Source organism: Mauremys reevesii, linkage group 3, assembly GCF_016161935.1.
Source record: "Mauremys reevesii isolate NIE-2019 linkage group 3, ASM1616193v1, whole genome shotgun sequence".
NCBI classification, from domain to species: Eukaryota; Metazoa; Chordata; order Testudines; family Geoemydidae; genus Mauremys; species Mauremys reevesii.
The window spans coordinates 196,216,812-196,244,708 of NC_052625.1; the positions used below are offsets into that span (position 1 = coordinate 196,216,812).

Consider the following 27,897-nt stretch of genomic DNA (forward strand, 5'->3'; position numbering starts at 1 on the left):
GAAAACTTTTTAAAAAAATCCCCTGATGTATTTTTGTTGTTGCAATCAGACCACTTTATTTAGAAGCTGAATAGTCCCACTTTTGTCTGTTTGTCATATAATACCCTAAACAATCTGATACCAAACTATTTTCTAAAGCACCTTTTTAGGGGGGAAATAATTGTGCTAATTATGTTGCACAACCCTGTCTTGTTAAAAGCCCAAAACAACAATAACGTACTTTTTTCCTTGCTAAATTTTGTAGTCCTTATTCTCACTTAAACCAGTAATTTCTTTGACTTCATTAGATTTTTTCCTAGTTGTTATCATTGTTAGTAACAGAAGTATTAGGAAGAGGAGTATTAATATTCTTGTAACCCATCAATGTGCCCGGCGCTGTCCATTACACAAGAAGATATAGCTCCTGCATCGCAAGGCTGACAAACAAATAATTTAGGAAGAAATACACTTAAAATATATTTATAATATACATCTTTTTTTAAAAATTGTCAAACCATTATACCTCAGCTGTACTCCACTGCACCGTATCCATTATCACCCGTCCAGGTCAATTTCCTGTAGGCTCAAGGCAACGGTGACTCTTATTGGTGTAGCTACTAGGAAACTCTGGGCCTATGAACTGACTTTTCTTCAGCTGTGCTATGGATGTCAGACTAGCCAGTCTGGACAGTTTGTACTCTTATGTGTCATCATGTGATATACCTCCACGCTCACCCCTTCTTTCTCTCTCCAGTTCCAGTTCCTCCAAAATCTGTTACTTCTCTGATGATGAATAAAGATGGCTTCCTGGGTGGCATGTCAGTCAATACAGGCGAGGTGTTTTGCTCAGTACCTGGCCGCTTGTCCTTGCTCAGTTCCACTTCAAAGTATAAAGTAACCGTGGGAGAAGTTCAAAGACGCCTCTCGCCTCCAGAGTGTCTGAATGCATCCCTCTTAGGAGGAGTCCTTAGAAGGTAAGGGCTTGCAGCGAGTGTGGGTATTTACGTAGACACACACATAGACTAAGCATTTTGTCTAAAGTCTATACTATGGTAAAGGCATTTGCAAATATGTGTTGTTCTTATGTTGTAGTTGTGTGTGTAGAACTCAAGGCAGGGCAAAAATAATCAGCAACATGAAAACGTGGAAATTAATGCATAAAGTTACGTTAGTGTACAAGACTGAGAAGGCAGCTCATAGTAAGGTCAGTAAGGGATCTCTCTCTCTCTCTCTCTCTCTCTCTCACTCACACACACACACACACACACACACACACACTTATTTACTTACTTTCTTCCCAACTCTCTCTCTTACATACACATATTAATCTATTCAAACATACATTTTAGAGGAAGGCTTCTATTTAAATAAAAGGTCTTCTCTATGAATACAGGCGTTATAGGTAAGAAAGCTTAGCTACTATGATTTTTGCCTGTAACAGAAGCAGAGATTTAAAACAAATAAACTTTATTTATTTATTTGCATTAGTTAGGAAGTTTTAAGAAGTTTACAAATCCTTGCCAATTAAATATCAGAAACAAAGCAATCATTGCAACAGCTAGCTTTTGTTTCAAGAGGCATTATGCGAGAATATAGTTACAGAGTGAGCATCATTACACCTACAAAATGTCCTTTCTAGTGAGTTTCTTGAATTTAGTGACATCTCTGTATACACATATTTAAGGACCAGGCATGTCTATTAAATGCTAACATTTTTTTAAAAAATGGACACGTGTGATGGGTTTTTTTTCAGGTGAATGTACTTTATCTGATATTGACCCAAAGGTAACCAAATATCTAAGTAGCTATTTGTCCTCTGTCTAATTTGCTGGGTACATAATTGGTGTGTTATTTTTTCCATAACAACAGCCTCCCGTAGTTTTTGAACCATTCCTCTAGGTTTGGACTATTTTTCTTTTTCTAACGAGAAGCTACCAATACTCCAACATCTACTAGCAGATGAGAGATTATTAATTCTTCATTTCCTCTTGTGTGTGACCATTTCCACTGGGAAGCCCTGAAAGGATTATTTGGTGATAAATATCCAACAATTTGTGATATTTAGTTACAGTTTTTATCCCAGTACTTTCTAATGACTGGACATGTCCACCATATATACATAAAATCTCCATTTTAACCCCAATTTCCCCAACATTTATCCCCATTTTACATACACATACACACTAGATAGATAGAAAGATAGATAGATATGTTCTTTAAGGTACTGTTTCAGTGCTACCTCACACCAGTCAGGTTAATATTAATATATACATTAATATTTCTATATATATTAACGTTAACCTGACTAGTGTGAGGTAGCACTGAAACAGTACCTTAAAGAACATTTCTTTTATTGTAATACAGATAGGTTACTGGTCCTCCTTCCCAAGGCAAGTCCCATTCCTCTGCCGTGATTTGTCTGCCCATGTCCTTCTCCCAGAGTGTCACATGTGGACATATTGTTAGGAAAGAATAAGCCAGATTTTTTACTTACAGATGCGAATCTGCCTGTGCATTGTAATAGAAAGTGGAGCAAAGAGAACATCTGCAAGAGAAATTTCAGGTAGAAAATATAACTAGCAAGGTTAAACACATACACCATTACTGAGCCTCAGTGATTTCTGGAGACGACCCAGGACCCAAACAGTGGACTATGCTGACTTTACTTTGTATCTTGAGTCTAAACTTTAGAGAAACTTTTGGTTCAATATCTATATTTCAGAGCATGTGAAATATAGATGGCTGCTCTCTTGCAACTGTGCCATTGGTTCCTATCTACTTTGGCACAAAATACTGAGAGACCAGAATCTAGGTAGGGAGACTTTCTCTACAGGATGTGACTTCCTTTCTTATTCCTTATATACAATTTAAAAAGCTGTTAGTGATAAAAGATCTGGGGTGAAATCCTGTCGTGCTGAGGTCGATGGGAAAACTCCCATTGACTTCAATGGAGCCAGTATTTCACCCCGGATTTAAATCACCTGTATAAAACTATACCTGGCCCTAACAATAACTCTGCATTTCCCATGAATATCACAGTCTTCCTTTAATGTCCCTATCAATAATTTCCTATATAGATTCCATTAGATGCTCTTATCACTAAGTATTCATGTCCCATATATAACGTAGCTGTTCCAATAGATAGTTCAACATTTCCTGTATAATATCTATTGAATTCTACCTTATGGGTTCTTATCAATTTCCCGTATCTCTTCCATGCTTCCTCTAGGTACACCCTATCAGTTCATCCCATACTTCTGTCTTCCCACCTAGATATACAATCGTATCCTAATACGTCTTAGTCTTATACTGTAGGAACCAAATTGGTTTCTTCCATGACAGCAGCTTATACAGAAGTTATTTCATTCTATGCATTTGTTTTCTGTAAGTTAAAGGGCGGGGGGGGGGGGAAACCTAGTCAGTTGTGTGTGGCAAAAATTAAGCAAACCTCAGCAAACTCTACCAGCAAGCGCGCGCACATACAGTTTGCTAACCTCAAGTTAAAACCTCTTCAAGCTCCAGTGGTCTTTAAATTGCACAGTCTAAAAGTTTGTTTCAGGGACATTCCGAGGTTAATCAGAATGTTAATTTCTTTGCAATTCCAGAGCCAAATCGAAAAATGGAGGGAGATCGTTGAGAGAGAGGCTAGAAAAAATCGGTTTGAATTTACCAGCCGGCAGGCGTAAGGCCGCAAATGTCACTTTACTCACCTCCCTGGTGGAAGGTAAGCGGTGAATTGCAAGCTCGCTTCACACCATTGGCTGCTCCGAAGTCTTTTTGGTTTGGGAGTTTGACATTTTGCAAAGTTTCATGGATTAAGTGGAAATCGTTGCAGCGGTGGCATTAAGATCTGTTTAACATGCATAATACTGGGTGAAATTAAGACTTTAAGGACTCCATTTAAGTCACGCTGAAGTCACTGATCAAACTCCCATTAACTCCAATGGGTGTCTTGAATGCAGGTTTGCCTCAGTGTGATCTGCAGAATCGAACTTTCTCTGCAGTTATGCAAATATTCCCATTCCCTACTCTTGTGGATTTCCAGGCTGTTCCCTTTGAATAATGATCTAGTCTGTGCTGGGTCCAGGACTTTAGCTAATTCATTACTTCCAACCTTAATTATGGCAGATCCACATTACAATACGGCCATTGAACGAAAATAATAAAGAACTATTTTTTTTTATTTCAGCAAAGGAAAGAAGTTATTACAAATTAACAGTTATAAGTACAGTTTACCTGAGGGTGAAAGTTTAACAAAGAAACAAGCGAGCCCTTTCTTTAAGATGAAGGGGAGGGCCGGATGGGGGGAATAAAAGAAAGAAACAAAAGAAAAAAATGAATACTCGAGTTATACATCCTCTTAAATGAACAAACGCTATCCCATACTTGATGTGATGCTCTGATATTGGTACTGCATTGAAATGTGGAATCCACAAGGCTCTCACTTTTTTTTTTTTTTTAGGAAATACTATATTTATTCTGGGGCAAATTGGTTCTTCAGAAATTATAACTAACAATTATGTGATGTAATTATGAATTATATGTATTTATATTATACATACACAAAGAGGCGAGCAACATTCAGTATGTACAATAACACACACTGTCGTATCTCATATGCATGTGCCTATAGATTTGTACTATATATTAACTTTTACATTCTTCTGATTTAATTATAAATGCAATACATAGTTACACACATATGTGAAATCAAAATCAAGACTATATTCGTTCTAGTTGTAAGTATTGTTTCTATTTTGACGGCATAGTAATCATAGTACATTACATGAAAATACCTATCAAACTATGAATGCATAGTTAAAGACACTATATATAAACATTTACCATGTGAAAAAATACATTCATCCTCTGATATGCATATTCATATATAATAATTAATACATAGTTTCCAACACACACCCTAAGCACACCCCATATCTATATCTATGTGTGTGTAAAACTATGCATTCACATTAATAGCAAAATCAGAAGATCTTAAAAGTTGACACATAGCACAAATGTACGTGCAGATCCATGTGTGTGTGTGTGCACATACATTATATATGGATATAAAACTATACAACGTTTATATCATTATATATTATGTTACTGTCCTCTGATTTACTTACAAATCAACAATGCACCTTAAAAGATTTCCCTTCTCCTATAGAAAGTTGCACCTGCTGTAGATTTATCTTGTTTTCTGACAACAGGATTTTTTTCTTGTTAAATTATATTGCCTATAGCATAAATGTTTCACTCATCTCTGGCCAGGATTAACAAAAAGCAGTGAGAATGGTGTCTCTGCACATAATTTAGTGTGTGTGCGGGGGCGGGGGGTGGGGGGCGGGAATAACCATCCACTGAAATTCTAGCATTTGGCGGACAGTGTGATTCATCTTTTTGGTGATTATTGAGAAGGGTTTTTTTTTTCCTAAATGACGTTTTAAAGTAAGTCCTGATCGTTAAAAATAACGTGGTACTAGAATTATTAGACATAGCTGGTTTGCGTGTTAGAAATCTTCCTCGTGGTCCTCCAGGCGATGCTTTAAAGAGTTTAATGCTTTATTCTAGAGGGGTTGAGCAATAATCTGATGGAATCCCCCCAGAGTCTGTTTTTTCCCCCTCTTTCTTCAGCTACTGTATCGTCGTCTTCTTGTGGTGAAAAGTACATCAGTAGGAGTTTGATGACACGAACCTCTGGAGGGTAGAAACCTGAAACCAGGCAGGCAGAGGAAATGCCAATTAGAATTATAGTTAGAATAATTATTTTTCATATGAAAGGTCCCCCTTCAATGGGATTTTTTTTTTGGTAGGGTGAGGGTAGAATGGGTAGTTTCTGTTGCATTGTGATCAGATCTATGCAAAACTGCACTTTCCATTGGATACAATGCACTTGGCTGCTTTGTTTTCCAGATGTGGCTATAATGATGTGTAACACACACACACACACGGGATATGATATTCTGTGGTAGAGCTTTTGAGACACTTTTCTGGTCTATGAAAATACAAACCTATTCTGCACATTTAAAGTCCGGGTCCATTTACCTCTCAGGACGTCTCTTTTGTTTTCACACACTTGAAAGTCTGTATTATCTATGTATTAATAACACACTTTCTTTCTGCCCGTGGGCCTAGTACCGTAACCAGTGTAAATCACCAAACTCAACTGAAGTCAATAGAGCTAAGACGATACATGCCATGTGAAGGCTCCTTCCACCAAAAACTGGGCAGAAAGAGGCTGGGCTCCTACACCCTTGGAACCGTCTTTGTCATTGAATTCAGTTGGGGTTGTGCCTCTCCGGTGCCGAATTGAGCTGATCTTTTCAAAGCCTGACCAGTGCCACCAGCAATAACGTGGTTCAGTATATTCCAGCCGGCTCGGTTGAACCATTGTCTGGTTAGCCTCCTCACTGAACAACCCTGCTGGCCTGTGAGTGATGATCAAAGGCTGTTCATCTCCCTTCAGGTGAAGCTGTTCACTTAGCTCGGGATTTTGGATACATCTGTGAAACGGAGTTTCCAGCCAAAGCTGTTTCCGAGTACCTGAACCGACAGCACACGGACCCCAGCGATCTCCACTCCAGGAAGAACATGCTCCTGGCTACAAAGTGAGTAGGACGAGCCCACCGCCCGCTTTGCTTTCAAGGGCGGCCACGTGGAGAGTTTGCCATTCGTTCTCCTCCACGCGGCCATTCTCGCTGGCGCTCTGCAAAGGAGCCGGCCCAGCAGCGCTTTCTCCAATAGGCTTTGCCCCGATCTCCCTCATGGCGCGGTAGGTGCGTGTGGGAAGGGCTGTGCTCTGGGTGTCTCCCTGTCCCTGGGTCTGATTGCGTGGCCTTGTAACACTACGGGTCCGTGCGGATCCTTGGAGCTGTAACAGCGTCCTGGGAGCTGTGTGCGCATGAAACACACCGGGGTTTGACTTTCGTTCTGTGGGAGTGTGCACGTGTCCCCATGTGTGTGCCTATTTCTCTCCCCTTCCCCCATTTCTCCTCCCCCGCCTGTTTTGAGTCTCCGTGTTTCTTTCCTTCCTTGTGTATGAGTTTGCATCTCTCTCTCTCTCCTGTTGTTTGGTTTGGGGTGTGCATTCCTCTCTTTCTCTATTTGTGTATTTCATGCTTCTCTCTGTGTAGGAGTGGCTAGGCCTTGCCTCCACTCCCACTGAAGTCAAAGGAAAAAAACCTCACCTTGACTTCAAGAGCGGGCAGCCTTATCTATCAAAGACCCCGACCAAATAATTTACAATCTCCCCTCCCCAAAGTGTGGAGCGTTAATCGCCTTGAGAAATGTGCCGCTGCAGCTGCAGAGGAGGGGACCTTGTAAACCTGCCACTACAGCTAGGTCTGTGGAACTGTTACAGGAGCTTTTCTATTGGGTTTTTATTGACTCCTGTCGTTGGTTCTCCCGCTATCTGGTTTGGTGTTTTAAGGCCAGATCAGGTTTTCGGTGGTGAGCTCTGGGTGTGTCCCGTATGTTAACTCTCTCGCAGGCAAGACCCAAGCTATGTAGTGCTCTGGGACGTCGCTTGCTCCGCTGAGAGCGCAATTTAAAGAAATATATGGAGGCGTGGAAAATCGTTTGCTCAGATTTGTCCAGATGTTTTTTTAGACGCGATTGGAATTTGATTGCCCTTTTCCGCGGGGTCAAAAGATATTAATGTCCCAGAACTTTAATTGCTCGCAGACCCTGCCTTGCTCTTTCAAGCTTTAAAGGGTTTGACTCATTACCGCTTGCTCTGCAAACTCAAAGTTTCCTCTTTTGCACTTTCCTAGTGGATAAGACTTTTATCTTTCCCCACCCTCTGAACTCTTTAATCCCCGGGGAATTTCAGAGGATCACAGATGAACTCTCCTCTCCTACCTCGATGTTGCTATTATTTGAGGGGGCGGGGGTATCATTTCCCCTCTGGGCTTCTATTTCGCCCTGGGATGATGCACCTGTTTCACTGGGGGCCTTGTGAGTGGGGTGAAGGGACGTTTAGCCATAGAAAGCCACCAAATGAAAAGGGAAGGATTCAATGTTCAGTGGGAGTGGCAAACGAGCTGTTTTCAAGATAAACAAGCACCAGACGTCAACCCTCCAGCTCTGAAGCGGTGCTCCCCAAAAGGTGCTTTGTGTTCTTTTCATCCCGGCCAGAGTAGAGCAGCAACCCGCCACTGGTGTCTCTTCATCGCCCCGGGCAATGGCTGTCGCTTAGATCTTACCTCCCGTTTGCTGCACCAGCAAAACCGTACCTGGTGGCTAGCGCTCCCGTTTCGCTCGCGGGGCGCGCGGCGGGGCTCGCCTGCAGGGCTCCCGAGCTTTTGCAAGCAAACGCCGCGCGGGCGGGCTGGAAAGAAGAGCGGGACCGATCCCAGGAGTGGCCGATACAACGAGACCTGATTTTAAAGGGAACGAGCCCGAGTAAGATGATCATGGGGACTCCCGCCCCCCCACCCCCACCCCTAATTGTATTGTATCCAATACCCCCTACTCGGCACCGAATCTGTACAATGCTGCCCATGTGCAAGACGGCCTGGAAGCATCTACAGACTAGGAGCGATTGTGTGGACATGACCGGCCAAGGTTTTCAAAAGCGATGTTGGGGTCTCAGGTTGGGGGGTGCTCGACTTGAGACACCCTAAAGGGGCCTGGTGTCCGGAAGGGGAGTGTTCGGGGCTCTCTGAAAACAGAGGCACCCAAACTCTCTAATCACTGTTGCAACGCTTGGCTTACATCATTGAACAACCCCTCCCCGCCCCCATGGGAAGAGTTCATTCAGGATTCATGGGAAGAGAAAGACTTGACTACATTTGGTATTCAGCAATCCTACTTAGCAGTCATCCCAATGAGTCATTTACAGGCTAGTGGTGGTATTGCCTTTGAATGAAGGCCAGGTAGCATTCATCTCTGAGAAAATAATAACAATAACAAGCATCTGATAAATAATAACATAATTATTAATACCAGGGTAAAGCTCCAGATAGCAGTTTTCTATCTCTCATTTCGGGCAATCTGGCTAATTCTAAAGGCAAAAACTAGACTAAATAACACATTTTAAGAAAAGAGAGATGACATTTCAGAAGCATCTTTCGGGCCCAAGTCTCTAGGTCAGAGAAGAGGAGGTGTAATTGAAAGAGTAGGATGAACTCTACTAGGAATCCTTCTTCTCTTTGCTGATCAAACACTCTAAGGAAGTAGCTGGGCAAGGGCCTATTCTTGAGGCCCTCCTGCTCCCTTGGACAATGGGGCGTTGTGGAGGGGTAAGGAGTGCAGCATCAGATCACAAAATCAGGATCCTTCTGTTTGTTGTTGGAGGGAAGGTGGGAGTAAGGAGGGCTGAGTTCTGTATCCAACCTCGCTACTTATTGCGGTGCCTTTGTTTGAGTCTTTCATTGACTTCAATATGCTTTGGGCCTGGCCCTGAGCCTCCTTGCACTCTAATTTATTTATGTGTAAAATGACTATAATACATTTTCCTAGTGTGTGTGTGTGTGTGTGTGTGGTTGGGGGAAGGTGGAATGAGAGGGGCAGCTGCCTGTCTTTGTTACTTAATGCATGTCAAACACCTTGGAAGTCTCAGGCTGTGTACAAAGTGTTAATCAAAGTGAAGTGAAGTGACTCTGACTACTCTGGGCCCTCTCTCTCCTCTTCTCTTCACTACCCTTGCAGGCAACTTTGTAAAGAATTCACGGATCTCTTGGCCCAGGACAGGACACCCATTGGCAACAGCAGGCCCAGCCCTATTTTGGAACCAGGCATTCAGAGCTGCTTGACTCACTTCAGCCTCATCACCCATGGCTTTGGGGCCCCAGCCATCTGTGCTGCCCTCACAGCCCTCCAAAACTACCTGACTGAAGCTCTCAAAGGCATGGACAAGATGTTCTTGAACAACAACACTGCTAACAGGCACACATCTGGGGAAGGACCAGGTAGTAAAACTGGAGACAAGGAAGAGAAACACAGAAAATGAAAAAAGGAGAAAAATAAATAAATAAAAGAAAGAAAGAGAGAGAGAGAGAGAGAGAATCTTTTAAAACAAACAAAACAGTTTTAATTTTAGCTTTAAAATATTGAATTGGGATTTGGAAGAATTATATTAGGTAGGACAAAAATAATAATAAAAAGAAAGACAATAACTTAAGATCAGAGGCGCACAATGGAGCAAGAACAGTGGCTCAATGTCTCTTACACGGAACATTTGAAGACAACCACCAGGATTTTTCCACTTCTGTTCTCACTTTTTTAATGATTTTTTTGGGGGGAGGGGGCAAAATAAAATAATAATAATAATAATAATAAAAGGAAGAAACGAATAACTTATTGGAAGAAATCAGAGAAACACTTTGGTGTCAGTGCGTTGGTTTCTTGTTTGGGCTCAGATGTACAGTCTATCTTTTTTTTTCAATCAAACAATGTCCTGTGTCTACACTGGGGAAAACAAAAAAAATCTTCCAGTAATGTTATCTGGGACATTTCCATTCCTAGCATCAGCACCCCTCACTTCCATCCCTGCCCTCATCTTATCTTGCTCCTCTGGATCTATCTAGACTAGAAAAGGGGCTGGTTTGGGTAGCAAAGGCTACAATATGACTTGCTAATAGAATTGTAAATGTATTAAACTGTTTCTACATTAATTACAGTGTCTACATTAATTACAGTACATTGGGTGTTTCAAGTCATGTTAGCTCAATCCAGTTCACTAACTCAATTTTTAAAAGGCACCCTTTTTTCCTGGTCTAGACAGACCTTCTGTTTAGATTACCAGTGTTTACAGCTATATATGTATAATTTGGTATTTAGCATTGATGGCTCTTAGGGTGCAAAATTTGAAAATAAGGTCCAGTAAGATGTTAATGCTGTTTTAAAAACTCCTAATCTTATATTTAAGGTATCCTAATTTCCTCTAAAGGGTTCATATTACCAACAATGCCAATGTCTCTATATTTAATTTGTTCTAATAGTGCGGGTGTATTGAGAGAGATCTACTCATTTTTTTTTTAAAAAAAGAAGTGCTAGTAACAAAAATTGAGTATGTAATTCCTTCTCAGGAGTATGCACTATTTTATTTTCTTCTGTTTCCCAAAGCTTTGCCCGCTTGGCTTATGAGCTTCTTCAAAGAGGACTAGAGCTCCCTACACAATATATCAGGTACAGAGAAAAATAATCCACAATTCTAATACTTTTTTTTCTTAAATCAAAGCCAGTGGTTTCAGAATTCTGCAGGTGTACTTCTTTAAAGAAGCTCAAAGGGAATAATTGAAACCAGATTAAAAATAACTGAAATCGAGATGTAATATTAAGAAGAAGAATGCCGTTTTGTCGAAGGGTTGGTGCAAACACTTGCTTGAGCATTAGTGTTTGATACACAAAGCGAAAGCAGTTGCTAAATGCAATCGTGTGGGTGTATACTAGGGGCGGGGTGGGATTGCAGGCGAATGTCCTGAATGACTGTCTCACTCTGAGGAAATCTATTTCTCTCTAGAAAGTTATTAAGATGTCTCTGTGACTCTTGTTTTAGAACAAATTCAGCAGGAGGAAAAAAATAGCACCGGTGTTGTGGGTTTCGTTTGTTTGTTTTGTTTTGCAGTAATTGGGTGCATTACATGATGTTTTATGACTAATATACATTTTAAAGAAATGCCCTTCTATGGGAAATAATACTTATGCTTAAGGAGATGAATTTCAGCTTGGACTGTTCAGTCTTGGATAATTGTATTTATTCAGTGGGGTAGAGATTCATGCATTAAGGAATCCTTTCACATGTCAGAAAAGCTACTGTCGCTGGGTGAAATCCTGGCTCCATTTAAGATAATGGCAAAGCTCCCATTGACTTCAATGGGGCCAGAATTTCACTCTCCGTTTCAACTTAAGATCAGATACTGAATTCATTATGTCTCAGGCAGGTCTGAAATCCCAAAGAGAAGAAAGTCAAACCTCTGGACGTGGTCTTTATTTTCTAAATAACTGCAAGGGGAGGAAATGAATTTCGTGTAAAACTATTGCCCCTTTCTCCATTTCCCCAACAATTATTTCTTAAAACAAAATGAACATGCCTTTCGCTTCCCAGACCCATCCTCACATGCTTAGCTACGAATACCACACTTCCTAAATACTTACATTTGATATCCTCTTTGGCTTTCCTACCCTTGCTACGGTAAATATAGAGGATTATCTTCAAGCAGTAAGAGGAGAAATTTACCTTGCGTTTCAAACCAGGGACTTGAGCATGCATAAAACAAACCCTACTGACCTTAATTTACAGGATATCCCCATTCCAGCCAATGGGAATATTAACCCAGTACAATTTAGCCCCTAATTCAACCCTAATTTAAATCTCAGGCGACAAACATTATTATCCCCATTCTACAGAAAGGGTAAACCGAGGCTCGGAAAGGTTAAGTGTCTTGTCCAAAGGCTCTCAGCAAATCAGAGACAGGATTAGGATCTAGGAGTTTCCAGCTATGGCTGATAGGCAGAGCCAGGTCACTGAGATCTTTGGTTCTGATTGTTCACACAGCATCCGAACAGCTGGGACCAAATCCTTCCCAGCAGTCCCCTTAATTTCACCAGGACACTCCTGTAAGAGAAGTCAGCGGGCTTTAGCCTATGGACATCATAATTCAGTCTCCTTACAAGACAGCCTACCCTCCACCTCTGTGATGGGGGGTGGGGGGAACACTTGAGTGGAAATTAATCACAACATTTCTTGCAAGGCATTTTTCTGGCAGTTAGAGACAATTGTGTTTCTGGAAACCAATCAGCAACTACTGCATGCAGCAGAAGCTGGTCCATGTAAAGAGCATTTACAATGTGCCAAACAGGCATAGCTAAAAACTGTCCAAGGCGCAGCAGCCGAAGTGGGTTTATTGACCACAAAAGGCGTTGTTGTATTGAACACATTATATTATCATTGCTTAATATTTATGAAATAGCTCCCAGAAGCCCCAAACCCCACCAGATCCCAAGCTGTACAAATACATGTGAAGACACAGTTCCTGCCCCAAAGAGTTTACAGTTCAACTTCTCTACGTTGTAGCATATCTGAAAAGTGTACGCCATTTGCAAGAATTTCGGAGCAGATACATTAGAAGCACACCCTAGGAGCCCAATCTCGCCCTTGCTGAAATCAATGGTAAAACTCCCTTTGAGTTTGGTGGGAGCAGGATCGGTCCCGTAAGATTTGCTCCAACCCCAGTGAAGTCAACAGGAGTTTAATTCAACAGATTTTGGATTAGTCTCCAATTAAACATATCTAGGGGGTAGAAAGAGTCAGCAACAACCCGCTCTGTCTTTGCTCGGGCAAACAACCCATTGATTTCAGTGGAGTATTTCCCCACCCCCTCATCCCGGTAATGAGAGAAAGCTCGTGGACATTTCTAAATTGCAAAAAACATGGCATGGGTTTAAAACCTAATTGATTCCCCCCTAATCTAATATTTGGCAACTGGTAGCAGGCGTCCATTACTGATTATTATAACTTTGTTGAACAATTTATCCCGCTAAACGCATAATTCGGCCTCCTGCTCTCAAACTATCACTAAAGTATAACTTAATTGCAAGGCATTACCCAGTCTGTTTGCACTTCCCCAGACTAGGCACCTTTGACGTTGATCTGATAATTGAGTTATTAAAAGATTTGGTTTCCTCGGGATCATAAATCAATAAGCAGGAGGATTAACATGACAGCTTTGCTTTTAACTCAAGGGAAATGTTTAAGGAGAGACCTTGGAAAGTTTGTTTTCAAACCAAACAGGTGGGTTACTGTACATTTAATTTCACCCTTAAACGATTTGTTTAATATATACGTGTATATCCCACGCTGAACAACTCAGCTCCTGTGCAATCTGCAGAGTTTCTGATAAGCCACCTTGGTATTAACACGAGATATAAAAGAATCCGGAGGCTAGTTCATGTCATGTAGGTCATGTCTGGGGACCCCCTAAGGATGGGGGGGGGGAGAAACCTGGGTATTTAATTAATATTGGGCCATATCATGTCACCAGAAGTCTCTATTGAACCGAAATCTGATAGCGCAATGGGGTCCATGACCAGAGATTCGTCAGGCAAATAAATGTACCTGTGCGTCTATATAGTTAAATAATTACCGTCTTGTATCTTGAACAAAGTCTATAACAAAATACCTCGAGCTTGTTTATTTTTAGTTCTGAAGCCCCGAAATATGCTCACGAATTTGAAAACGACAGAGCTGTTAAGACTAAAAGTTACCCTGCTAATGTTTTCTGAAAAGCTTTGCTTAGATTCTTATTTTGTACCATTTTAATCTTTTGCTAATTAGGGGGGAAAAAACTAGCTTGCTTCGATCCAGTAGTGCTCATTTCAGGTCCTAAAGATCGCCAGAGCTACTGAAAAAGTAGTTTTCTGTTACCCTGTTATCCAACAAAATACCCCTTCTGACTTAAAAGGACACTAATATTTTTTTCCCTATTTTCTTATACCAATGTAAAAGAAAACAGTATTAAAAACCCCCCACATTTTAGAAATATCTGACGGTACAGAAGAGCCTATCTATCGTAACCCCTTGTGTGCCAAAGTATGCCTACATGTTATACAAATAAAAAAAAAATAACCATAAAAATGAAAATAAAAACTGAAAACGTGGGAACTGATACTACCCTCCTTTCTATGCCAAAACGGATTCCTTTTTGGATCACCGTGAATAGTGAGAAATATCAGTTGAGCGACTCTTCCTAAAAAAAAAAAAAGAAATGTGGAGGGGCATTCAATGTTAAGTTTGTACATATTTATTTATGCTTAATTTAACGGGAATGTGTAAATATGGCGAGCAAGTAGTTTTGAGTTATTTATCTGTGAATCTATACCTCTGTGAATGGGTGGGGGATTTAAAAACAAAAAAAGAAAAAAAGAAAAAAGAAAAAAAAACGAAAGAAAAAAACCGCTTGACACTAGATAGTATCCTATCTGAATTTTTTTTCTGTTCTTTATAGACAAGCTGTTATGGTAATGGGTAGAAATTGGTTTCTTGTCCAGTGATGACCTGATTTACATAAATAATAAGAAGAATAAAAATTGTCGTGTTTTGTTGTATTTTCCTCTTCAGTTTTTTTGAATGTTGGTGCTGCTTCAGTTCTGCAGACGGATTTACTTATAACGCCAAGAAGTCTTTATTTTCCCAATCTGGGCTTTGGGAAAATTAGGATATGTCTCTACATTAAAAAAAATGACAATAAATATTGCTTCTCAGAAACGTTGGCATTTTATTTTTGTCTGATTCAGAGGTGTCTATAATTTTGCCATCTTTTCCTCCTCTTTCTAAACAGACATAATAAACCTCATGCCATGTTAACGTGATCTTTTGTTTAATTTTGCCTGTACTAGTTAGATTAGTGGTAAATCTTCTCAAGCCCAAGTATGAGCTAGTAAAACAAAGTACTCTGTATTAGTATAACACTGGAACAACAGGAAACATTTCGTCTGAGATCATCACTGCTGTAACACTGTACCCGTTCCAGTTGTATGTGTGTGGATGGATGGATCGATGGATAGATATTTCTGCTCTATTTATATGTCCAATGGATCAAGCTTGGTGTTGATATTTACAAGGCAGAATTAGCTACACCCTCCTTTTGTATAACTGCAGCACCAGGAATGAGATCCCAGCAAAAAGAATTCCCAAGCAAACCTTATTTTGTGTTGGAAGTGACACTTATTAGGAACATAGGGACGGATCCTGATTTCATTTGCACCAATATAAATCTGGAGTGACACTGGAATGACTCCGGATTTACACTGAAGGTTAATGTTGGAAATGATATCAGAATACTGCTAAATGTAAATTAGAAATGGGAGAGCTACCAGGTTAGCCCCTGCCAATGCCATCAGCCTTTGTCCGGACCCTCCCCTCTTAGAACTAATATACGCATGTGTCTAGACAAATATGGAACATTGACGGTCCAAGAAATCTGCATAATTAGTGACCTATTTGTCCCAGTGTAGACTGAATGCACATCCTAGCTGGTTTTATTTTCCTGTTAGTGAAAGGCAGGGGGATGTCAGGGGATTGGTTGGAAGTTTTTTTGCTTTACATTTCTATAGAGCAACACAAATTCCCACCGATTTGACTCCACGAATAGAAATAATTTATTACACATGATAAGAAAAAAAAACCAAGTCTGTTTTACAAAGAAGAATTCTAGGCGCCGTTTGCATCAGCCAAAGAAGGGCTGGAGTCAACTGTGACCTACTTTCGTGTCTCTGGGAAAGGCTCGCCCGTAGTATAAAAATGCGCACATCGAAGTATTTTAAAGATCCATGTACAGTGGGTGAAGCAACATAGCCCTAAACTAAAGCAGGAAAGAAAACACAAGGGGGATAGCGACTCTCAGATCCTGGCAATTAACGCCCCTGTAGGCGGGCCGGGACCCATCTACTGCTTGCAGTGGTTAGTAAAAAACAACCAAAAAATCTATTAAAAACCATCTAGAGGGTTTTAGCCAGCCCTGGACAGGGACAGGATTAATGATCCTCCCTGGAATTGCTCAGATAACGTTAGATACTTGCGTTTATTTCCAAAGCGTTTTCTATTGTCATGAAATAATTAAAACAGCGCTAGGAGGCCCCCGGACTCCCATTGAAAGATGGGGGGATGGGAGGGGAGAGGACCAGGAAGTCCCTCTGTGACCCTGCGACAATGACGTAACAAGTCTTTTGTAACGAACCAGGAAAACTCACCATCTCTTTGGAAATCCAGTGGCCTGCTCCTACCTGCCGTTAAAACACCCTAACAGGGGGGCTGGGAAGTTTCCCAGGGTATCAGTGACAGTGGGGCGTTTGCCCTAAAAACGACAGGATCGGGCTCTGTAACGTTGCTGTAATCTCAGTTTTATGAACGAAATAGTAACTTCCGTCCATCATCTTTTAGAATCACATTTATCATTATTAATTAATGAATTAGTTAGTTAAGTAAATTGGGACTTGCTGTGGGAATGCAATAGCGCGAAGCAAAACAATCCTAGGGATCAGTCCTGCTCTCACTGTACTTTTTCCAGGGGCTTCAATCCATCCGGATCAGGCCCCGGATATCTATCTATCTATCTATCTATCTATCTATCTATCTATCTATCTATCTATCTATCTATCATTAAAAATACACACCGCCACCATTAAAGCGTCGTTGTAAAACTTCCTACCAGCCTGTTCCTTTATAATCTGCTCTTTTAGTCATGACCGGAGAGTCCCTTTTCGTTTTTCTGTTTTGCCTCAGTCTCTGTTCTAAACTCTTGCTAGGTCTATTTTCTATTACACAACTTCATATTGATTTATAAAGTCGTAAACATCAGTTTTGTCTTTCATACCTTTGGGGTGAACTCCTTTTTGCCCCACCTACACAGAGTGCCCCACGTTTAAACCAGATCTCATCTCCGCTGTCCCTGTGATGAAAGTAGTCAAATGTCTTTCCAGACTACCAATCTATTCATCGAATTTCTCTCTCTCTCTCTCTCTCTCTCTCTCTCTCTCTCTCTCTCTTATTAATAGATAGATTAGATATGTCTAGAATTGAGGACATTTCAGACCAGATTGTTTCACATAAATACAATTTATTTGTTGTTCCTCCTCCAAATTCTGCATTATGCAAAATGACCCCATCAGAAACTAACAAGCGTTATGAAGAAGTAGAGAAGCAGTTTATTTTGCCCTTCCTTTTGAAACTCTTAGCTTCAGACTTCATTGTTAAAAGGCAAAGTGACTGCAAATATTGCTCTGCTATGTGCAGTAGAGTTTTCTTTATTTACATATGTACCCGAGGCAGAAGCTGCTAAATGTAATGCTGCACTAAGTAAATGATAACACTTCTGACGCCCTTTCATGTCTTCAAATTTCATATGAAACACACACACACACGATTATGGGCCTGTTCCAGCGACCATTTGAAGCTATGGCAAAGTTCCCTTTGATTTCGATGGGAGCAGGATTGTCCCTCTATTTGTAAATGTCGTCTCTTGAGTGTCACATATAAAATCCTTCTGTTGATCATCAATTAAGAGTGACCGTTTCTTAACACAATGGAAGGTACTCATGACAGAATGGACTTTGTAGTGGCCATTCAATCTCTCTATCAAATGGCATTGGATATCATTATTTTTGCTCCCCAAAATTCTCAGCTAGACGTATTTCACACTTGCACTGCTGGGTTTCTATTCCCACCAGGAGAGATCAAATAGACACAGTCAAATATATCCATTAATTTAAAGAAGGGAATTACATTCTTTACAAGACTTGAAAAAGCAACCACAAAACATAGATTAAGCAAAGTCTTATCTGTAGTGTTGAGTGATGTATGAAGTTTTACCTTTGTTGCCTTTCAAAAGGTAGGAATACGTCGTGTGCATGATTGGGAATCCGTTCTGAATTATATTCTAATATTATAATGTATTGCTATTGTTATTTATTACTGATATCAGTTTAAATACAGGAACAGACAAATGCTCAATATAATGGGACATTTAAAATGTCTGAGTGTTTTGATATTTCCATATGAGTGTACACTGGATAAGTCAGAGTGACACAGAGCATCCTCTATAATTTCCGTTACTTTCACAGTTTTATTTGGGAGTATTGCCTCGGTTAAAATGATAGCACGAGTAGTGTGTTTGTGTGTGTGTGTGTGCGTGCGTGCCGGGGGAGGGAGAAATCTGAATATCTACAAAATACATTTTTAGAAAATCAGTTACTTTATATTTGCTTAATGGAATCACCCATGTGTACAGCTCTCAGTTGTTCTTAGTCCAGTCACAAAGCCCTGGTCTACACTAGGCGTTTAAATCGGTTTTAGGAGCTTAAAACCGATTTAACGCCAAAACCGTCCACACTAGGAGGCACCTTATATCGATTTTAATGGCTCTTTAAACCGGTTTCTGTACTCCTCCCTAACGAGAGGAGTAACGCCAGTATCGGTATTAACATATCGGATTACTATCCACAGTGCACCACTGACCGCTCTGGACCGCAATCTGAACTCGGATGCAGTGGTCAGGTAAACAGGAAAAGCCCGCGAACTTTTGAATATTTCCTGTTTGCCCAGCGTGGAGCTCCGATCAGCACGGGTGGCGAATCAAACTAAAGAGCTCCCGCATGGACCATGCGGATGTGATCGCTGTAAGGGCAGGCAAATCCGTTCTATCAGCGCCCCGTACAGAAGATGAAATTCAGAATCCTTTTTTAAAAATCTCCAGACAGACGCCATAGCAGGGACTCAGCGCACTGCAGCGTGACAAGTGTAACGGAAAGCCAAAGAATCAAATGGACGCTCATGGACTGGAGGACTGAAGCTATCCCACAGTTCCTGCAGCCTCTGAAAATTATTTGCATTCTTGGCTGAGCTCCAAATGCTTCTAGGGTCAAACACAGTGCCCGCGGGTCAGGCATAGCTTGGGCAATCTACCACCCCCCCCCCCCACCCCCAGAAGCGAAAGGTAAAACAATCCTCTGACTCTTTTACATGTCACCCTATCTTTACTGAATGCTGCAGAGAGACGCGATAGTGCAGCAGTCAACACCAACATCCTTGCTCCCCCCCCCGCCATGGGCGGCTGATGGTACAATATGATGGAAATCCATCCTCATCATCAGCATCAGCTGATCATGCAAAAAGCTGGAAATCCATCCTCATGATCAGCTTCAGCTGATGGGACAAAAGGACTGGTAACCGTCCTCGTCATCAGCCTATTGGCCCTAATTTTTTCTGGTGGATGGATGGTGCAATATGGCTGGTAACCATCCTCATTATAGCAACAGGGGGCTGAGCTCCATCAGCCCCCACCCTTCATGTGTAAAGAAAAGATTCAGTTGCCCCTGGACTAGCAGTGGGATGCTGGGCTTCTCTCCTACACACTGCTTAATGTCCTGTCTGGACTATCATAGCAGCTGGAGGCTGCCTTCCACTCATTTCTCACTAACAAGTCAGTGTGTCTTATTCCTGCATTCTTTATTAATTTCTGCGGGCTCTGACACAGAGCAGGTGGTTCTCTAGCACACTTGCCTATATTAGGCAGCACAGATTCTATTTTTAGATACCAAAAAGGAGGGATTGACTCAGGGAGTCATTCCCCCTGGCTGATCGGCCAGGGGCACTATGCAGCCAATGGTACAAAACGATGGAAGGTGCAATATGGCTAGCAACCACTCTTGCTTTTGCACCCCTGGCTGATTGACCAGGGGCACTAGCAGCAAATGGTACAAAAGGACTGGTAGCCATGATCATCCTCAGTTCCAATTTATGGAAGGGTTTGGATGGTGCAATATGGCTAGTAACCATCTCTGCTGTCATGCAAAAGCAAAAGCATGCTTCTGTGTAGCGCTGCTGAATCGCCTCTGTGAGCGGCATCTAGTACACATACGGTGAGAGTCACAAACGGCAAAACAAGCTCCATGGTTGCCATGCTATGGCATCTGCCAGGGCAATCCAGGGAAAAAAGGCGTCTGCCGTTGCTTTCCCAGGCGAAAGGAGTGACTGACATTTACCCAGAACCACCAGCGACAATGATTTTTGCCCCATCAGGCACTGGGATCTCAACCCGAAGTTCCAAGGGGGGGGGAGGAGGCGGAACTATGGGATAGCTGAATAGCTACCCACAGTGCAACGCTCCAGAAATCGACGCTAGCTGACCATGGACGCACACCACCGATTTAATGTGTTTAGTGTGGCCGCGCGCACTCGATTTTATAAAATCTGTTTTACAAAACCGGTTTATGCAAATTCGGAATAGTCCCGTAGTGTAGACGTACCCAAAGACCCTTAAGCTGCTGTCCTCGTGCCAGCAGAACTTTCATTGACTTAAATGCATCCTCCTATTGACATCAGTGCGAGGTTTACAGGCGCAAGGACTGTCGTTCCGGGTTCAAAATAGGCTAAAAGCAGAGAGCAGCAATGAGGATGAGGATAATTATTGATCTCGCCTTGACTCGGATGTTAATGTTTGATTCCAGAGTTCGTTCTATTTAGGTGGTGGGAAAGGAACATGCCCGGCTGTGTATTAAACATGATAGAATAATGATACAATGGCTAATTATAATGGAAGGGGGGAGGAATTGCTTGATAAAACAAAACTAACTTTTAGGAAAGGGTGCCTGGCACATGTCCTTCATGTAAATAGGCCGGTTTAACACCAGTTTACTATTTATAATTGGAACAATATAAGTAAGAGGGAAAAAGAGAAATGTTCTAAAAATGATTATTTATGTATTAGAAACGTTGACTTTTGATGACACAATTTTTCAGATCCTTGTTGGCGTATGACGTGCGCAGTTATAATAAACACAGATTTTAAGTTTGCTTGTGACATTAGCTAGCTATCTAGTGTGCATGTGTATTTCTAGATGAACATATATACTCAAACATACAAATACATATACATGGAGAGAAACTCAGATTGGTCCAGTCAAATTGATTCACATCCCGTTGGTTATATAGAACCCAATTATTCAAGTAAAGTCTGCAGGTTCTACCCCTTCACTGATGTTTGTGGAGAGATGGAATGTGCCGCCTTCTTTTTAAAGTTCCTAATGCTTATTTAAACCTTAACTTTCCGTGATACCCTCCCCGTGACATCAGACACCCCAAGGGAACCGAGCACCGAACTCTAGGCTGTATTTTATACGCGCTGCTCGTTCACTTTCTCCCCCTAGCTTGTTGAAGTTAGGACTTGCTTCCAAAGTTTGAAGATTAGAAGAATAACAAAGGGTGGGGTTGGGTTGATCGACCTCCCCTTCTGTTTAAAATATGCTCTAATTAAAAGTATGTTCTAATGATTTCGGGAAAGTAACAGTCCCTATCTCTGCTAGGGCGTAGTTCTGAAGCATTTAAATGTGAGAATTCCACGCTTTTTCTTGTAGCTAGAGGTAAGTAACGGTTCTGTGTATCTGTGTAGGTACGTGTCTTATTGACCCGTGGGGAGTATTTTACTGCTACTTGTCTTTTCCAGAGTAGAAAATGAAGCCTAAAGAGTTATTTTCTCACTTCTGGGTTAGTTTCTTGCTTTCTGTTTATACCAAATAGGTTGCCACGTTCCATGCGCTTTGCTAGAGTCATTCTTAGTTTCTTTCATGTGCCCGCGGTCCTTGAACATCTATGGGATGCTATAATCTGTAGTATAATCATCGAACAAGGGGCTCTCCCACTCAGCTGAAAGCTGAATGGGGGGTGGGGTGGGGGGATAGGCTATAACAGTGCTATTCAATAAGAGAAGTCTTGTCTAATGTAAACTCACATCTATGTCATTGTGCAGTACATCCCTTCAGTATTGCACTTAGGGCTTGGGGTTTTATATCCAGCAACTTCACTCAGGAGGGGAGGGACAAAGAATTCTGTGTCCATGGGGTGAGGTATGTACTGCACGTGCTGTAGAAAATGTGTAGCCAATCAGTGAAAGGTGTCCATTGGGCCCGATCCTACACCCAATGAAGTGAATGCCAAAGCTCCCACTGGCTCCAGCGATGGCCCTATTTGGATACAGGGAATCACCTTTTCGAGTGAAAGCCCCAAGGAATCTGCACTGTGCACACATGACCATTGCAGGGATAGTGCAGCTCTGCTCCTAGCAAAGTTGCTGCCTGAAACAAATGGGTTTGCTATAAGGAGGGCTCTAATTTCCACCCTCCCTCTGTATCTAGCTATATAGAATCATAGAATATCGGGGTTGGAAGGGACCTCAGGAGGTCATCTAGTCCAACCCCCTGCTCAAAGCAGGACCAATCCCCAACTAAATCAACATCATTTAGCGCCGACTCTTTGCTACCCTTAGCTGTATTTTTAAACTCTCCCACTGTTTGACGTTCAGAATCATATTTGTAAATCGTTCCTTATATACATTATTTAGCAAGGTGATAACTAGGTTGTCCTGCCCGCTTCCCTCCCCCTTCCCTTTTCATACCCTCCAACCTCCCCTTCCCTCTCCCCAGCATTCTGTCAAGCAATAGGCCGTAAAATAGTTACTCAGACCAGCAGACAGGCAAGTGCCGTTTGAGAGTAATTTCTGCCCCGAGCGTTTCGCCAGGGGCAAAGCAAGCGTGCTCTCTAACTGATCAACCTGGATATTTCATTATTCATTAATTTACTGTTTAACCAAATCCCACTCATTATCAGAGGCAACGCTTGGCAGAGCCCAGCGAACAGTAGCAGTTGGTGTCAGGCGTGGAGAATTGGCCCATTTGATCCTGGGCTGTTTTATTATTCAACACCACTGACTGAGAAAAAGGTCCATGAATAATAAAGAGCCAAAGCGTGTTTGAACTGAGAAGCATGACACAGCCTTACAAAACAGCAGTTAGAAAATTAAAGGCGAGGTGGCCCAGGCTTTGCATTTTTTATTCTGGCTGTGAACACAGACATTTAGATCCCACATTGTTTTATAATAAAATATAACAACAACAACAACAATAAATGATTAATACCAACAATAACATACATTATCATAAGCTCACTAGCTGGTTCCTTTCTGATTCCAATTTTGCATCCCTTGCGCACCTAAGACTCCAAGTTTTGCTCGTGATCCTGCAACCTCATATACACCAGCAGCCCTAAGCAGTTTAATAGGATTAGGCTAAGTCTATATTTGCAAAAGTTGCTAGTGAATTGGGGTCCTTCCATTTTGGGGATGGCCAACTCCTGATATCTGACAGGGGCCTGACTTTGAACGGTTGGGCACTTTGCACTTCTGAAAACAAAATCAGGCTCCTTTCAGATGTCTGATATGTGGGATTCCCCAACACGGAGGCACTAAAAATCACTAGTCACAATTGAAAATTTAGATGGAAAGGTTTTTTTTGTTTGTTTGTTTGTTTTATTATTATTTTTTTGCATAAGAAAGGGTTATAAGGTCAAAGAGAGTTTTGGCTGAAGCCAGAATGCTGGAGTGGGTCATTTAATACTTGCAACTGAAATATTCACGAGAGCAAGCCTGGAATAAGCACAACAAAAACAAGTCACCCACACCAAGCACCCCAAAGCCCTTTAAAATAGAAGAAGATCACATTTTGTGATGAGGATACTAAAATATTCCCTTTGGTCATTCTACAGTAAAGACTCTCTTTGGTCTTTCTACACTGGTATAATTCCACTGAAATTAACAAAGTAACAGCAGAGTGAATCTGGCTCTCTTGCTGCTGACCCTTGCTGTTGACTTTACTAGGCACACCACTCTTTGCCCTGCCCCCTTGTGATACCACTTTTGGCTCAGGCATTGGTTGAGGGTCCTGACTGGGATGTAGGAGGAGAGGCTCTTTCTCCTCTTTCTCCTCCTCCATGCATAGAGTGGGGATTCAGGAGGTAGGATGGTTGGGTGTGGAGTGGTAATTGCAGGAACCAGTGTAAGTTATCATCACATGTCAATCCTGGTCAGGATCAACAAAGACGTCCCAACTGATTTAGGTTTGGTTGTTTTGGCGCAATTGGCTATTTAATAAAACAGTGGTTAATTTTACCCTGCACCACATGTCTCTCTTTATTTGTGGCCTGGCATTCAGTAAAGGCATCTCTGAATAGGCCACGTGTCTTCTGCTGTGGCAGCAGGCATATAGTCATAGACTTGGCCAAATCCTTCAGCCTATTCTCAAGCAGAACTACTATGAATTTCAATGGGATTTCTATTGGAATAAGGACTGATGGATCCAGCCCACTGCAAGGAACAAGTTGTAGAAATATTCTAAATTTAGAAATATAAAACAATAAATATCACTGCAGCAAAAACTGTTTGGGTAAAAGTAGCTTTTTATTTTTTTCCCCAATGCTACTTGAAAAGGATCAGAGGGTCCATCTGAATAAGCAACTGGAAATTTGGCTATTTATGCAGAGCTTTGCTTATCTCTCTGAATCAAAATGTGTGTAGAAATCTCTCAAGAGCAGGAAGTCTTGCCAGATTTCAGGGGCTTCTACTTCCAGGCTGGAAGCTGGAAGAGCAATGGAACAGGAAAACTGTGGGTGGAAGGAGCTTAAAGAACTGCAAAAATAAATAAATAAATGGCTCAGATCAAACTTAGTTCTAAGCACGGGTGAAAATTCAAGCGTGTGTTTGTGCATAATTCCTATTTTTCTGATTTGGTCCACTCCATCCATAATATTCTACATCACTGTGCAAGTTCATGGATTTAAATGTCATCAGTGCAGATAACCCTTCCTCTGACTTTTGGCCTAGACTGTAAACAGGTCTAATATCCCAGAGGTTAGCCTGCTGGTGTTGAATTTTGCCAGAATAAGTTTTGTAGGACCAGGGAAAATTGCCATTGAAATTAACAGAAGCTGTCTAGGCCCAAGGCCTTTCAAGAGCAAAATTGTGGGTTCAAGAAAGGGAAGAGATAGTCTCTTGGGTAGTCTTATGGTTATGGTCAAGGTGCTGGACTGGGACTAAGAAGATCAGGATCCAATTCCCCACTCCACCACAAACCTCCTGTGTGATCTTGGGCAAATCACGCTCTCTCTGTGGCCAGGTTCCTCATCTATGAAATGGGAATAAGAATACTTCTTTTCCCCAAAGGCATATTGTGCTGAAAAACTCATTCATGGTTGTGAGAGGCTCATGTGCTGTGGTGATAAGGGGCCTTTTTCCCTAAGCTTTGTCTGTCTTGTCTATTTAGTTTATAGTTCTTCAGGGAAGGGACCGTCTTACTGTGTTTGTACAGTACCTAGCATAATGGAACCCTGATCTTGGCTAGTTGCCATCATACTGAAATTATTCATTTATTACAATTAATATTACTAGCAGTAGCAGTATCTAAGTGCTGATAGTAGTATCTAGCAGTATAGGAAGGTAACACACCCCAGGGGGTATTTTGCTGTGAGGAAGGCATTGCCTGGGGACAGTCGCCCTCCATGATTACTGGTAGCCCACTGTGTTTGCTTTATTTTCTGTGTGGTCAAAATTATAGAGGAAGGTCTGGCTTTTCCTGTGTGTTCCTGAATATGACAAGCAGGCATGTGCATCCAGTGAGGGCTATTGACTGTAAGTGGATGTGAATGTGAGGGAAGGATTACACTGTAGGTGCAGAATTGCTGGTTTAATTGAATGTGATTGTAATTAAGTGTGGGTGTAGTATTGGTAGTATAACTGAATGGGAGTGTGAGGGTGTGATTTTAATTAGGTGTGGGTGTAGCTTTGTGAGTATAACTGATTGTGAGTGTTGGGGAGTGGGTATGTAACTGAATGTGAAAGTGTCTGAGTGAGTATATGTTAATGGTGGTAAGAAGGGATGATTGTAATTGAAGGTGAGAGTAGGAGGCTGAATGTGTATGTGACTGAATAGACGTATGGTGGAATGATTGTTATGAATGTGGGTACAGCGATATGGCCGTGACAGAGTGACTGCCAATTGATGTCTCTGTAGCTGATATGTGTGTGATATGTGTGTGTATAAACACAACCAAAGTTCAACTGTGGGTTTCTGCAATGAAGTGTTCGATTGTACAACCCTGATGTTGGTGAGCATAGTAAGAAATAGTCTGATTGACTTTAGTGGGGGTAGATGTATCGGTAAGTGCTTAGCACCTTGAGAAAAAGTTGAAAAAATCAGGCTCAAATTGAACATATATTAGTGAAACCAGTTGTGATTAGGGTTGGGCTACTCCCCAAATATTGCCTGTTTGCACAAATGAAACACTTAACGTACTTTTGCTGTGTTCATACTCCCATTGTGTTAGTTTCCCATCAGCATAGACAGCACATTTTCTACAGGAATGTTTGTGGAAACAGAATTTCAAGTGACTGCTACAGGACATTTGTGGCAAGTGCATTTTCAACTCTTAACAATGGGTACTTGCATCTGAACCTTGTTAGTAAGGGTACGTCTACGCTGCAAGTGAACGTGTGGTTGTAGCATGTGGTAGCTTCAAGCTAGCTAGCACACATAACAATGCAGACATGGTGGTGTGGTCTTCACCATGGATTAGCATCCAGAGTACAAGCCTACTGGGATCCTGGGTACACACTTTGGTTGCTAGCCTGTACAGAAGCCCATGGTACCATGTCTACACTAATACAGTTACCCCAGTTAGCTAGATTAAAGCTAGCACCTGCCTGTACTACAGCCACACTTTCACTTGCATTGTAGACATATCCTAAAAGCAGGGCCGGTGCTACCATTAAGGTGAACTAGGCGGTTGCCCAGGGCACCAAGATTTGGGGGTGCCAAAAAGTGGTGCCCCCAATTTTTTTTTACAGTGGTTCCTCCCCGAGCGCGTGGTCGCTGCTCCACTTCTCCCGCCTCCCAGGCTTGTAGCGCCAATCAGCTGTTTGGCACCGCAAGCCTGGGAGGGGGGGAGAATTAGAGCGGTGGCAGTGTGCTCAGGGAGGACGTGGAGGAAAGGTGAGCTGGGGTGGGGAGGTGCCGCATGGCTCCCCGGGCGGGGGAGTGGAGCTGCCGTGGGGGGGGCACCTCAGTGCGGGGAGCTGCCACAGGGCAGGGGGGGAGGGGTGCAAGGTGGAAGTTTTGCCTAGGGCACGAAACGTCCTTGCACCGGCCCCACTTAAAAGTTACAATCTTCCAATCAGGGAACAGAAATAACAACAAATACACTGTTCAGAGTAGCAGCCGTGTTAGTCTGTATCCGCAAAAAGAACAGGAGTACTTGTGGCACCTTAAAGACTAACAAATTTATTTTAGCATGAGGTGTCTCCAACCAAAACTAACCAGCACAGCTCGAATTTCAAATATGAAATACAATGAACTGCTCCTGGATTATCTCCGGACTAAGGTTTATTCATAGAAATTATTTGTCAAATAATTTCAAATAATGAATAATTTGTAACCCTGAAGACCATTCATGAACATAAAAAGAAGGTAAATTAATCAAATAATTCTTCTTTGCTACAAATTATTTGCTCAGCCCGAGTGGTTTGTGTGCCTGCATATTGAGCTCATTCTTATTGCCAATACACTGAAGTTCCTTATTTTTTGGAGTTCTTAGTA

General features: G+C 41.8%; 1 protein-coding gene across 3 annotated transcripts in view; it reads left to right on the forward strand.

Annotated features, from left to right (window-relative positions):
* Window positions 1–15,098, forward strand: part of TFAP2B (transcription factor AP-2 beta) — a 32,204-nt gene extending 17,106 nt beyond the window's left edge. The window contains exons 5-10 of one of the 3 annotated variants that reach the window (XM_039528328.1): window positions 734–953; window positions 3,585–3,703; window positions 6,449–6,590; window positions 9,634–9,893; window positions 11,050–11,112; window positions 15,044–15,098. In XM_039528328.1, the coding sequence (XP_039384262.1) occupies window positions 734–953; window positions 3,585–3,703; window positions 6,449–6,590; window positions 9,634–9,893; window positions 11,050–11,090 (782 nt within the window). In that variant the 3' untranslated portion in view covers window positions 11,091–11,112; window positions 15,044–15,098. Of the gene's footprint in view, window positions 1–733; window positions 954–3,584; window positions 3,704–6,448; window positions 6,591–9,633; window positions 10,683–11,049; window positions 11,303–15,043 lie in introns of those variants that run through there. The other 2 variants (XM_039528327.1, XM_039528329.1) reach the window with 2 other exon arrangements.
* Window positions 15,099–27,897: the final 12,799 nt, after the last annotated feature.